Source organism: Hemitrygon akajei, unplaced genomic scaffold (assembly GCF_048418815.1).
Source record: "Hemitrygon akajei unplaced genomic scaffold, sHemAka1.3 Scf000087, whole genome shotgun sequence".
Taxonomy (NCBI): Eukaryota; Metazoa; Chordata; class Chondrichthyes; order Myliobatiformes; family Dasyatidae; genus Hemitrygon; species Hemitrygon akajei.
This window is the reverse complement of record NW_027331973.1, coordinates 2,759,009-2,774,107: the sequence shown is the minus strand read 5'-3', so window position 1 is coordinate 2,774,107 and position 15,099 is coordinate 2,759,009. Positions and strand designations below refer to the sequence as shown.

Here is a 15,099-nt window from a genome sequence, read left to right as displayed (position 1 = left end):
AAGGATATCAATTAGTTTGAAAGAGTGCAGAGAAGGTTTACAAGGATGTTGCCGGGATTTGAGAAAATGAGTTTCAAAGGAAGTTTGAATAGGTTAGGGCTTTATTCCCTGGAGCGTAGGAGAATGTGGGGAGATTTGACAGAGGTATATGAAATGATGATGGGTATAGATAGAGTGAATGCAAAGAGGCTTTTTCCACTGAGGCTAGGGGAGAAAAAACAGTGGACATGGGTTAAGGGTGAAGGGGGAAAAGTTTATAGGTAACATGGGGGGGGGGGGAACTTCTTCACACAGAGAGTGGTGAGAGTGTGGAATGAGCTGCCAGTTGAAGTGGTGAATGCGGGCTCACTTTTAACATTTAAGAATAACTTGGTCAGGTACTTGGATGAGAGGTATATGGAGGGATGTAGGCTAGGTGCAGGTCGGTGGGACTAGGCTGACAAATGGTTCGGCACATCCAAGAAGCGCCAAAAGGCCTATTTCTGTGCTGTAATGTTCTACGGTTCTATGACTGTTGTATGCATTCTAGCCAATCGGAACTTTGTCGCCCTGTTTTTTGAAGCTGGTCGGAGTTTATTTTGCGGGCTTTTGCCGGAGAGGGAGGGACATGAGCAGAGAAGGCGCGAATGGAGAGATTTGGTAGACCGCCGGACGGGGTGGACTCGGAGCAAGGGTCCCGAGGGTAGCGACGATCAGAGGAGGTCGATGTTGAACGATCGGCCTGTGACTGAGATCCAACTTTGCGCTCTGACTGTTTAATAAGATTTTTTATTTTTCTTTTGTTTCGTTTCTCGACTAACCAGATAGTCAAACTAACAGCTATAAAGATAAATCGTTTAATCGCATATTGTGCAGTGTTTGCTATTTCGGGGTACTGCTCTGTAACAGGGGACACATCGCGCAGCATCCACCCAAACGTGATTCCTTCCGTTTGCCCGGGCCGGGGTATATCACCCATTATATTAAGCCGCTAGGCGAAGCGAAGATTGCATAAAAAACTGCTCTTTTAACGCACCACGATGTTGAATGTTCAATTCGAAGAAAACTTGCTCAGAACTCTGCTTATTGTTTTAATCCTACGCGCGTTCCTGTCTGAAAGGTATTCTGTTTACGTATACTTGCTTATTGATCGGTCGCCCCATGAATTTAGAAAATCTACCGTGAATATAGAGATTCACGATCTCGAAAATCCTGCTCATGGACTAGCTCTTTTCACGCACCCCCGGTTTGGATTGTCCACGTGGTACAACAATCGAGAGGATACTGTCCTGTAGGTCCGGTTTGTCAACTTTCTATCGAGCCCCCTTAAACTCTCTCTGCAGAACCTCGTGTTTTTCTCTCTTTATGCTATAGAAACAGAACGATACAACACTTCGCAGGTACTTCGGCCCGCAATGTTGTGCCGACGTTTAAACCATGCCTCTTATATAACCCTCCTCCTTAAACTCCTCCATCTACCTGTCTGCTAGTCTCTTAAACTTCACTAGTGTATCTGCTTCCATTACTGACTCAAGCAGTGCATTCCACGCACCAACCACTCTCTGAGTAAAAAACCTTCCTCTAATATCCCCCTTGAACTTCCCTCCCCTTACCTTGAAGATATGTCCTCTTGTATTGAGCAGTGGTGCCCTGGGGAAGAGGAGCTGGCTGTCCACTCTATCTATTCGTCTTAATAAGCCATTTGTGCTTATATACTCCAAGACATTGCTTCTCTCCCTTGCCGTTGGTCATCTCTTGGACCCGATCTGAGTCATCCCTCACCCTGCCAATGGATAGGTAACATATCATCCGGGTATCGCAATGGTGCCCACAGAGTCTCGTCTCTATTCTATCACACTGCAGTCATCTTCACCATTCTGCTCTTCTGAGCCACAGCACCACTCTCAGTGCCAGAGACCCGGTGACCGTGTGTCTGTCGTGTTTGACTGTGCTCTTCTTATTGCGTTACAGTTCTGGTCACCGAATTATAGGAAAGATATCAACAAAATAGAGAGATTACAGAAAAGATTTACTCGCATGTTACCTGGGTTTCAGCACATAAGTTACAGAGAAAGGTTGAACAAGTTAGGTCTTTATTCTTTGCAGCGTAGAGGGTTGAGGGGGGACTTGATAGAGGCATTTAAAATTATTAGGGGGATGGATAGTGTTGACGTGGATAGGATTTTTCCATTGAGAGTAGGGGAGATTCAAACAAGAGGACATGAGTTGAAAGTTAGGGGGAAAAAGTTTAAGGGTAACACGAGGGGGAATTTCTTTACTCAGAGACTGTTAGCTGTGTGGAATGAGCTTCCAGTAGAAGTGGTAGATGCAGGTTCGGTATTGTCATTTAAAGTAAAATTGGATGGGTATATGGATAGGAAAGGAATGGAGGGTTATGGGCTGAGTGCTGGCCCGTAGATCTAGGTGAGTGTAAGCGTTGGCATGGACTAGAAGGGCAGAGATGGCCTGTTTCCGTGCTGTAATTGTTATATGGTTATACTGTGGGGAAACTGTCACAGGTGAACTCTGTCCTTGCTGTGCATTCCCGTTAAATTACTTGACAATCACACAGCTACTGTCTCCTGCGAACAAAGTACCCTCCTGAGGTCTTGCATGGTCATCCACAGACAGCCCTTCAACCCAGCTCATGTACTCAGCCTTCCGCCCTGCTTAGTAACTTACCAGAGCTCTGGCCCAGCTCTCGGCTCCCCCTCTGCTCACTGTCCGTCGCAGTTGTGCCTCGCTGAGCATCACGTCCGGCTGGCAGGTCCTCTAATCCTTTGTTTACTTCACACGCTTCAAACGGATCCATTCTCAGGCTGACGTGCTTGAAAAGTTTGGCAGCGAATCAGAAATGCAGGTCGCCGTGGGTAACATGACCGGGAAATGGCCAAAAGGATGGTGTGATGACAGGGGAAGCGGATTACGGATTCCAGATCACGGAGATATAATCATTTCTATGTTTCCCCACAGGCTCAGCAAACGTAGCATACGCACATCTGCGGGGGCCTTTACCAGTGGCGGGTAAGTTGAAATCAGACTCTGTGACTATGAGCTCCAATGAAGCTCCAGTTCCACCGTATCGGGTGGCTGCTCAAACTGACGGAAAAGGTCGGGTGCGCTTCGGTAACACCATGCGTACTTTGCTCGCTGAGCTTCTTCATGGGCGGCAACTTGTTGAAGCATTTCTGAGAATCTAAGGAAACAATTGACTTTCTCAGATTTACCAGAGCCGTTGAAAGTTATGTAAACTAATATGGCAGTGGACCGGGAAAAGGGATATATTGCTGAGGATGCGCCCATGGGTTTATATGTATATGCTGTTTGTAGCATTAACGTAAGGGAGGAGATGTCAATGGTTGCGTACAAATGCAGACAGAACAAAGAGTTAAATTCAGGCACAGAGGCAAAGTTCCAAAGGGCGAAGAATGCAGAATGGAAGGTGCTGCATTTAAATGCGCGTGGCATTCAGAATAACGTGGATGAACTCGCGGCGCAATTTGGGATCGGTCGTGGCTGAAAGAACACCATAGCTGGGAGCTTAAAATCAAAAGATATACTCTGTATTGAAAGGAAAACCAGGGAGTTTTAGGCGGTGTTATGGATCTGTTGGTATCAGTTGGTAATGCATCTTTCGAAAGAGGTTGCAAAGAGTCCTGGACCGTTGTAACTTTGTAGGCGGAGTTATGAAACCGAAAGGTTATAAACAAAAGCTATTTGGGATGCATATACGGAACTCAAAATAGTAGTCGTGTTTTTGAGATTGCAAAATGAACTAGAAAATAAGTATTAGAAGTGTAAACTCTCAATTATAATGAAGGTCTTCAATATGTAAGGTGATTGATGGAAAAGTTTGGTGTGGGATAACAACACAAGGTATTTGTCGATCGCCTAAGTGATGGTTTTTTTAAGCAGCTGTAGGTTACTCAGGGAGAGGCAATATCAGATTAGTTGTTGTGTAATAAACCAGGCCTTATGTGGGAGATTAAGGTAGGACAAAAAAAACCTTCAGGAGAGAGTGCTCATAATATGATTGAATTTATACTACAATTTGAGAGGGAGTCGCATAACTCACATGAATCAGTACCGCAATGAATTAAAGGGATATAGAGGCCCATGGGAAAGGAGCTTGCCGAGGTGGATTGGAGGAAGATACTGGCTGACTTCACGGGAAATCAGAGATGATGTTTCTGGTTTTAATTTTCCAAGGCACAGGACAGATGTGTACCGCAGAGGAAAATGTTATCAAGTCGCACGGCTAGTCAACCGTGGCTGACAAAGGGCGGTAAGGATTGCATTACAAAAAGGAAAGGACATATGAGGTAGCAAAAGTGAGCGGTAAATTGGATGCTTCCGCTGTTTTTAAAATATCCAGCAAAAGGCAACTAAAAGTGATAAAAAGGGAAGAGATGAAATTTGGTGGCATACTAGCCAATAATATAATGCACGATACCAAAAGCTATTTTCTTCCCGGTTACGTTAAGAGGTATTCACACTGACATTTGAGACGGAGAAGCTAGAGTCATATGTATCATCATTACCACGGCGGAAATGGAATTGCAGTGGCATGAGAGAGGAGTTGGCTAATATTGAATGGAAAGCTGCACCGGCAGCTTTGAAGGCAGAGCAGCAATGGCTGGAATTTCCGAAAGAAATTCGGAAGGCCCAGGTTATATACACCCTTCAGAGGAAGAAGCATTGCAAAGTAAATGAGTGACATCCATGTCTGTCAGGAGGCGTCAAAAGCAACACAAAAGACAAAACGAATTCTTATAGTAGAGCAAACATTAATGGGAAGTTAGAGGACTGGAAACATTTAAAAACCAGCAGAAGAGAAATAAATATTAATTGAAAAGAAAAAATTGGAACGCGAAGACGAACTACCCAATAATATTAAGTACGACGTCAAAGGTTTATTCAGATGCATACTGTGTACAAGAGTGACGGGGGTGGATATCGGACTTTTGGAAACAAAGCTGCAGTGTTGGTAATGGGAGACAGGGAAAAGGCGGACGAACTGAACAAGTATTTTGCATCACACGTTACTGTGGAAAACTTCAGGGGATAGAGAGTCACAGCGGGCAGAAGTGTGAGAAGTTGCATTTCAAGGAGGAAAATTTTTGGAAAGGTGTAATGTGGATGTCATCTGTTCGGGATGGCATACAATCCAGGTTTCTGAAGAAGAACTGAAGAGATTGTGGAGGCATTAATTGTCCTGGTTCCGAAATAAATCCTCAGACATGTTTGCGGAGGAATGGCAAATTGCAAATGACACGTAACTCCTCAAGAAGGGAGATGCGTACATTTAAAGAAATTATAGACAGGTTAACCCGACATCAGCGGTTGGTAAGGATGTCGTTCGGCGAACTTGCAGGCCCATGAAAAAATAGCCCCTGATCAGCAAGATACCCTCAAGGGAACCTCCTGTTTGAAAACCTGTTGTGTTTTTTTTTGAGAAAATAAGAAGCATCATAGCCAGAGGGGGATGATACATACATGGACTTTCAGAATGCCCTCAAAAAGGTACCGCTCGTGAGTCTGCTTAGCAACGTAAGAGCCGATGGTATTACAGAAAATACACTAGCATGGATAGGCAGAAAGCAAATTGTGCGAATAAAGGGACCCCTTTTTGGTTGTCTGCCGGTGACTATGGTTGCTCCTCAGGGATCAGTGCTTGGAGAGCTTCTTTTAAAGTTTCGTGTCATGAATTGGATAATAAACTGATACCTTTGTGGCGAGGTTTGCAGATGATGCGAAATATGTAGACTTTCAGACAGTTTAGAGGAGATTAATCGGCTAGGTAAAGACTTAGACAGATGAAACGAATGCACAAACAAGTGGCAGATAGAATACTTGTCAGGAAGTTGATGGTTATGTAACTTGGCAGAAGAAATAAATGGGTAGGTTACTTTCCAACGGCAGAAAGAAAATCAAAGATTTGAGGTGCAAAGGATTTCGGGTGTCCTTGAGCAAGAATATAAAGTCAAGTTTCATTGCCGAATCGCAGGTGCGGAAGGCAAGTACAATGTCAGCAACTATTTCAAGAGAAGTAGCATAGAAGAAAGCAAGGACGTAATATTGAGGCTTTATAAAGCATTGAAGAGGACTCACTTGGAGTTTGTACGCAGTTTCGTGCCTCTTTTCTAAGGAAGGATGTGCTGACATTTTCGAGAATTCAAAGGACGTTCAGGAAAATATGTCCGGGTTTGGAAGGACTGTCATGTAAAAAACAAACAGGAGGAAATCTGCAGATGCTGGAAATTCATACAACACAAACAAAATGCTGGTGGAACACAGCAGGCCAGGCAGCATCTAAAAGGAGAAGCACTGTCGACGTTTCGGGCCGAGACCCTTCATCAGGACGAGCTGAAAGGAAAGTTACTAAGAGATTTGAAAGCGGTGGGCGGAGGGGGAAATGCGAAATGATAGGAGAAGACCGGAGGGGGTGGGGTGAAGCTGAGAGCTGGAAAGGTGATTGGCGAAAGTGATACAGAGCTGGAGAAGGAAAAGGATCATGGAACGGGAGGCCTCGGGAGAAAGAAAGGAAGGAGGAGGGGAGCACCAGAGGGAGATGGAGAACAAGCTGAGTGATGGGCAGAGAGAGACAGAAAGAGAGAGAAAAAGAAACAACTAAATATGCCAAGGATGGGGTAAGAAGGGGAGGAGGGGCATTAACGGAAGATAGAGAAGTCAATCTTCATGCCATCATTTTGGAGGCTACTTAGCCGGTATATAAGGTGTTGTTCCTCCAACCTGAGTGTGGCTTCATCTTGACAGTAGAGGAGGCCATGGATAGACAATCAGAATGAGAATGGGACGTGGAATTAAAATTTGTGGCCACTGGGAAACATCTGATTGCTCTTGGCCTCTACTCACTGGAGTTCGGAAGAGCGAGGGTGTCCGAATTCAAACCCATGGAATGTTGAAAGTTTTTCGATAGAGATCATTTGAAGGTTTACATCCAATTGTGCCGGAGACTAAGACAAGAGGAATCAGCAGAATACAGGGGTGTCATTTATAAAGTGTAAATCTGTGGACTTAGTTGCAACAGACAGCTGTTGTGCTGAGTTATTTAATATATTTCAGAAACAGCTACACTGAATGCTGATTAGTCAGGACCTGAAGGGATACGTGAGAAGACAGGAGATAGTGGCCGAAAGGAAACACAAAATGGATCAGCTATGATAAAATGATGCAACAGACTCAATGGACCAAATGGGCGCATTCTGCGCCTGTACCTTACGGCCCTGTGCTCTTCTAATCTTCTCGTAATGTTACAGCCAACAGACAGATAAGCGACCACTGAACCGAATGAACAACATGTGGAAAGCCAAAATGTAAAATAAGAAATCGTAATAATAACAGCTGAGTAAGCAATAAATATCGATTATGGAGATTATCAGATACAGAGTCATTGGAAGTGTGCATAGATTGTGAGAACAGTTTAGCAATAGGCGAGTGAATTGAGTGAAGTCATCTCTTCTGGTTCAAGAATCTAATTTTCAGGAGTAATCGTTGTCCCTGAACCAGGCTATGTGGTTTGTCAGGTGCCTGTTCCTTCTTAAATATGGCAGCAGCGAGAGTACAGCCTGAGCAGACTTGTAGGGATCCTCGATGATGGATGCTGATTTTCTGCGTCAGCCTCCTTCCAGAAGTTTTCAGCGGTTGAAGGCGGGGTAATATTCGTGATAGACTGGGTGGTGTCCACTACGTTTTCAAGGATATTCCGTTCAAGGGCATCGGTCTATACACAGCAAGGTGTAATGCAGCCAGTTGAGATACTCTAAATACACACCTATAGAAGTTTGTCCAAATTTTCAGATGTCCTGCCGAGTCTTCGCGGGCACTATCCTGCAATCAACCTTCGTACCATTATCAAATTTCCTAACTCACCGTTCCACCCGCTGATCTAAATCATTTATAAAGATCACATGGAGTAGGGCTCCAAACACAGATCCCTGCGGAACGCCAGTGATCACCGAACCACCCGCAGCTTTCTGTGGGCCACCAGCGCAGCGCTCTCACTTTCTGTACGAGTCCACCATGGGGATACAGTAATTTTCCAAGCTCTTGGAAGGACTCTCAAGCAGCTCAGCGTAGCCAAGGTCGAATAACTGCCCACGAAGCAGCTGCCGTCTTCCCCGCTCCCCTGGTCAAAAGCGCAGTGTCACATTCACCATTTTATAATCTTCTGATACTTTCCCTAACAATGCCTCGACGATGTATTCCACTGTGCCTTCCTGAAGCCTGACGTGAAGTTAATCTAACCCAGCCGATTTCCTCACTTCCGGACTGTTCAATCTTCCCACCAACTCTTCTTTTGTGATGGCCGTAATATTCGCTCTGACTCCGATATCTCGTGCATTTCGAGCATATTAATGGCGTCTTATTGAATGAAAGCAGCTGCTGAGTACACATTTCACTCCATAGTAATTTTCCCTGTTCTCCATTCCAACCTCTTCACCGTCAATTTCAATTTGCCCAATATTCCATGGGGCCTAACGTTTGTTTCCTTACGTAATGCTGTGGTCTTTTTGGATATGTTGCGGCCCCTCTGGACTGCACATATTGCGCAGCTGTGGTGTCCCCTAATCATTCGAGCCACACTTCCACTCCCTGCAGATGCAACACGGGAATTGTGCTCATACTTTTGTCCTTTTTTATGAGAACCAGACGATCTGACCCAGGGTAACACTACCCTTCTCTGCCCACAACACTGATGCTTTTCTATCCAGTGCTGTTCTGTTTACTAACTCTAGAAAATAATCAAAATGAAATGCAGAGGTGTGCGGGTAACTTGTTTACTTAGTTTTCTATTAACTAATGACGTTATTGGCATACTAATGAGGTATGCCATTCATGTACCTTCCACACATAACCCATAATGAATTATGTAAATAAAGAATGCGGTCAATTATGGAAAACCCTGAACATCCTCTACATAGCACCATCCAGAGACAGAGAAGCAGTTTCAGCGACAGGTTACTGTCGATGCAATGCTCCTCAGACAGGATGAAGAGGTCAATACTCCCCAATGCCATTAGGCTTTACAATTCAACTGCCAGGACTTAAGAACTTTTTAAAAGCTATTATTAATGCTTTTTGAGTTAGTGATTTAGATGCATATCATATTATTACTGAGTTAAGTATTGTATGTAATGGGTTTTCGCTACAACAAGTGTATGGGACATTGGAAAAAATGTTGAATTTCCCCATGGGGATGAATAAAGTATCTATCTATCTATCTATCTATCTATCTATCTATCTATCTATCTATCTATCTAATAACAATATATCTACAGTTTTACCAAAAAAAAAATTACAACGCGCTCGGTCCCAGAAATCCTGCTTTCCCTCAGCCTCTCTTTACTTCTGAATCTCCATAACATATGGACCCTCTGTACCGTCCCATTTAAAGGTAGCACCTCAACCCGCACCGTGCACTGAGAGAAGGCTGAGTGAACACTGCACCGTATCTCTGAGCGTTTTTCACTGAACCATTTTTGTTAACTTCTTCACGTCCTTCAAATAGGAGATCCTTCTGGGGAACAGAAGTCTCTATGGGCGGGTAAGTGGAATGCGAAATCTGTGTCTGTGAGGAGGCGTCAAATGAACCAAAGGCATCGCGACATCGGGTGTGGTTTCATGCTGCTGGAAGGGTGGCAGAGACAGAACATAGAACACAGGAGCGTACAGTATTGCAACAGGCCCCTCGGCCAACAATATGGTGCCGAACTGAAGAGTAAATAAAACCTCTCCTGAACCAAATCCCTCCAACTGACACAATGTCCATAATCTTCCACGTTACTCACAATTATGGAGCTTCATATCTAAGCGTCACTTATAACCTCTGGTTTATTTGCCTCTACTACCTCACCAGACCGTACAGTCCAAGCATTCACCAATCTCTGGATTAAAAACTTACCCCTCACATCACCCTCGAACCTACCCCCTCTCAACCTACAACCTCTAATATTAGATATTTCTGCACTGGGAAAAAGATACTGTGCATTCCATCTATGCCTCTCATAATTTCTACTCAGCCCCTCCGCTCCAAAGAAAACAACACAAGTTGTTGTATCTCTCAAGTTAGCACATGGCCTCTGAACCAGGCAGCATCCTGGTAATCCTCTTCTGCACCTTGCCCAAAGCCTCAACATCCTTCCCATGGTGACAAGACTAAAACTGTATGCAATTCTCTAGATGCAGCCAAACCAGATGTTTATAAACTTGCAATATGACCTACTCGCAATTATACTAATTCCTCAACTAATAAAAGCGAACATTGCTTAAACCTCCTTAATCGCTTTATCGAACTTTATACCTGTTACCGACGAGCTCTCAACTTGGACCCCAAAGTCTCTCTAAACTCAACACAGTTATTGGTCTTTCCTTTTGGAGTGTACTTTCTCAAGCATTTTCCCTACCAAGGTGCAACATCCCACATTTATCTGGGTTGAACTGCTTCTACCATTTTTTCTGTCTATATCTGCAACTGATCTATGTTGCGCTGTACGTTTTGCAAGTCCTTCTACACGATCCACAAATCCATCAATTCTGGATATGATCCACAAACCTACTAACACACCTGTCGATATCTGCATCCCGGTTATTTATTCACACCACAGACAGAAGAGGTCGCAGCCCAGATCCTTGCTGTGCTTCACTAATTAAATCTCCAGGTTCAATAAGGCCATTCAATAATTAATATCTCACTGGAATGGAACTAACCTGAGACTCACTGGTAAATAGTTTCCAGGAATTCCCTTTTTTCGCTTTTCATGAAGATGTAAAACTTTAGCCATTCGCCTGTCCTCTGGCATCTCGCATGTGGCTAGGGAGGATATTTTTCCAAGGATCGTGCAATCCCGTCTCTTGCTTCCCTCACTAACCTATGGAACTCCCATCATGTCCTGGAGACTTATTCACCTGAAAATTCATTCCGAGGCCCGAGGTGTTTCTCCTAATTTTGCTCTAAACACCTAACATATTTATAAACAGAGCATCAATCTGCTGCTCCTCCATGTCTTTTACCTAGATAACTACGGAAACAAAATACTCAGTGAATACGTCACTCACATTTTCCGCATAAAAGCAAACCTAGCCTCCCGCCACTCCGAAAAAAATCAATAATCATACACTGTCCATAGTCATTCGTTTGTTCCTGACATTTGTATGGAATGTTGCTTAATTAAATTCATCCGAATCCTGCTTGCCAAGGACTTCTCACGTCCCAACTTGGTTCTCCTCATTCTTTTTTTCCCTACATTACTGGCTTCGTTATACTCCTGATTTGCTCCGTTTGATCCGAATTTACGGAGCTTTACTTATGTTTGCTTTTTCAGTTCGGCACCTCCTCTCGTTGGACGGTGCACATATTCATTTAATAAAGCATCCAGTTAATACATTCTCCCCATCTAATCGCCTTGCATTGGGAATGTACATTTTTGTATTGGGGAAGTTGAAATTTCCAATTAGATCAAACCTTTAATTTTACACAGGTTGTTGCGTTCATTACCTGGCTGTTCATTAATGTTCTAGCAGCTAATGCAGAACCTGTAGTGCAAACCAATCAGTGTGATCGCACACTACCTATTCCAGAAGCATCTCTCTTCGCATTGCTCCTCCGAAGAGTGAAACGGTGTAACTGCTGCATCGTGTGTGTATGTGAGAAGGGAGGTAAGCTGGGCCAGCGCCCACAGTGAACTGCAGCAGGGTTCTCTGGTTTGGAGTAAACTAAGGAAAGGAGTTTGGTTGAAGAGTTGAACTTGATGTTAAATCCGGAGGTCCAACGTGTCCCGGTGCTGCCTCTGAGCACATCAGGAAGGGATCAGTGTTGAGTGTGAGTGAGATGTGGATTGTGGATAGTTAACTTCACGATGTCGGGCCATTAATTACTTTTTCTTATTTTTCCACCATCTCCATCAGGGTATCGTATGACTTCAGCTCAATGCCTGCAGGGTAAGTGACATTGGAATGTTGTGTCTGTGATTGCGCTAGTTGATGAAACAGGGAAGTTACAGTACCAGGCTTGTGCTCATGCACGGTCGGGGGTGGGGGTGGGGGGGGAGCGGGGTGTGGGGAGCGCTACGGCGGCGAGAAAAAGAAAAAAACATTCTCCTCACTCTGCTTCTTCGAGGGAAGGAACGGTTTTGAACAGCTTCCTTTCGCTCTTTAGTGAGTCCACGAACCTGGTGTGGTCAGTGACACCTGTCCCTACCTTGAGCTCCTGAAACGTTGCCCAGGCATGATCTTCCCTATTATAAACTGTGCGGATCATCCTAGTTTATCACGTACGTAGATAAGAAAACATTGAACAGGACAGCTTTTTGTTGGCCCTTTGGTCCTTGATGTTTTACCGACTCTAAACTTGCTCTCCTACAGTATATATTTCTCGGTTATTCGTGTGCTAAGAGAGTCTCTGAAATGACCCTAATGTGTGTGTCTATACCACCACCATTGATATTGCGTTTCACACACTCACCACTGTGGGTAATACCGCACCGCTGGCTGCCCCTAAACATACCCCCAAATCGCTTTAAAATTCTCTCCCCTTGTCAAACTTTTCCACTCTACGGTGTAGTACAAAATTCAAAATGTGGTTTAACCAGAGTTTTATAAAGCTGCAACAGTACCTTGCTGCTACCGAACTTGCTCCCCTGCCGATTTATCCCAAACCATTCATACACATCCTTAACTACCCTATTAAATGGCGCGGAAACTTTAAAGATTAATTGACGTCAAGGCTGAAAGATCTTCTGCTTCTCAATATTTTCAATTACCCTTTCATAATCCATGGATTCTGCATTCTAATTCGACCTTTCAAAGTGCAATTATTCTCTCTTCCCCATACTCAACTTGACTTGCCATTTCTCAACCCAGCTCTGCATCCATCAATGCCCAATTATAACCTGCGACAACCCACCACATTATCCATTAGCATCCATATTTTGCCTGTTATCTATGTCTATTCATTTCCTCATCAAAATCATTTTTAAAATTCAGAAAGACCAGGAGTTTCACATCAGAACTCTACGGAACACAGAATCTCACTGAACTCCATGTGGAATAATCTCCAACTGCTGGCAACCTCTGTCTTGGGCAAGCCAGTTCCCTACCTACACAGACAAGATTCTCTGGATTCCCTATCACATGACTTTCTGAATGGGCCAACAATGAGGAATATTATCAAACCTCCTGATAAAATATATGTATACACCATCATCGTACAAACCTGCAACCTGGTTTGCAGCACCCGAACGAATTTAATCACATTCTTGAGACACGACCTGCACATGGCAAGACCATGTTGACTATCTCTATTCAGACTATATTTCTTCAAATGCCTACATATCTACTGCAGCAGTTTAAACACAATGAGATAAGCATTAGAACCATAGAACCATAGAAAACTATAGCACAGTAAAGACCCTTCAGCCCTCCATGTTGTGCCGACCGACATAATCCTTTAAAAAAGTACTAAACCCACACTTCTCCATAACTCTTTATTTTTCTTTATACCATGTGCCTGTCCAAATGGCTCTTAAATACCCCTAATGTTTTAGACTCCACCACCATCCCTGGCGAGACATTGCAGGCACTCACAACGCTCTGTGTAGAAAACTTGCCCCCGATGTCTCCCCTAAACTTCCCTCCCTTAATTTTGTACCTATGCCCTCTGGTGTTTGCTATTGGTGCCCTGGGAAACAGGTACTGACTATCCACCCTATCTATGCCTCTCTTAACCTTGTAGACCTCTATCAAGTCCCCGCTCATTCTTCTATGCTCCAAAGTGAAAAGACTCATCTCTGATAACCTTGCTTCATATGACTTGTTCTCCAAACCAAGCAAAATCCTGGAAATCTCCTCTGCACCCTCTACATAGCTTCCACGTCCTTGCTATAATGAGGTGACCAGAATTCAACACAATACTGTAAGTGCGATCTCAACAGCGATTTGTTGAGTTGCAACATGACCTCTCTACTTTTGAACTCAATCCCCTTGTTAATGAAGCCTAGCATCCCATAGGCCTTCGAAACTACCCTATCAACCTGTGCAGCGATCTTGAGGGATGTATGGATTTGAACCCCAAAGTCCCTTTGTTCATCCACGCTCTTAAGTAACTGACTATTAATCCTGTACTCAGTCTTCTGGTTTGTCCTTCCAAAATGCATCACCTCACACTTATCCGGATTGAACTCCATTTGACATTTTTTTCCGCCCAACTCTGCAGCCTGTCCGTATCCTCTGTTAACCTTCGGCAACATGCAGCTCCATCCACAACTCCTCCAATCTTCGTGACATCCGCAAACTTACTCACCCATCTTCTGCCTCTACATCAAGGTCATTTATAAAAGTTACAAATAGCAGTGGTCCAAGGGCAGATCCCCCCGGCACTCCACTAGTCACCGACCTCCAGGCAGAATACTTTCCTTCCACAACTACCTCATGCTTTCATCCTTTAAGCCATTTTTTTTATCCAAGCAGCCAAGGTTCCACTTATCCCATGCCTCATAACTTTCTGGATGAGTCTCTCGTGAGAGACTTTACTGCTCTATCATTCCCGTTGGTTTCCCTATTAAATTCTGTGAAAAAACGGAAAACATTTGCACCTTACAATCCCCCGGTACGACTGAAGAGGGTAGTAGGAATGCAAAGTCCATCGCCAAAAGCGCGCAATATCCTTCGGGTGCTTCCCGTAGAAAACTGGAGTATATCTCCTCCGGCACCAGGGATTAACTGTCCTCAAGTTTTTGAAAGGATTCAGCTCATAAGACCAGAATATATAAGAGAGATTCGGCACATCGAGCCTGCTACGCCATTCAATCATATGCTGATCCAATTCATCCAGTAATCCCCTCTCCCCTGCTTTTACCCCATCCCCTTTGATGTCCTGGCAAATCCAGAATCTATCTATCTCTGCTTTAATTACACCCAATGACTTGGCCTCCACAGCTGCTTGTGGCAACAAATTGCACAGATTTACCACCCTCTGAGTGAAGTAATTTGACGGCATGTTAGTTCCGAAAGGAGGTCTTCAATCCTGAAATTATGCCCGATTTTCCTAGATTCCCTTACCATGGTTAATAACTTGCCATATCTGATCTTTTCGCGCCTTAT

At 44.0% G+C, this 15,099-nt stretch overlaps 1 protein-coding gene across 8 annotated transcripts in view; it reads left to right on the top strand.

Annotated features, from left to right (window-relative positions):
* Positions 1-15,099, top strand: part of LOC140722731 (uncharacterized) — a 62,932-nt gene that overhangs the window by 43,027 nt on the left and 4,806 nt on the right. For all 8 annotated transcript variants that reach the window (XM_073037421.1, XM_073037422.1, XM_073037426.1 and 5 more), the window contains 3 exons: positions 2,953-3,003; positions 9,512-9,547; positions 11,908-11,940. In XM_073037421.1, coding sequence (XP_072893522.1) covers positions 2,953-3,003; positions 9,512-9,547; positions 11,908-11,940 — 120 coding nt within the window. The remainder of the gene's footprint in view (positions 1-2,952; positions 3,004-9,511; positions 9,548-11,907; positions 11,941-15,099) is intronic.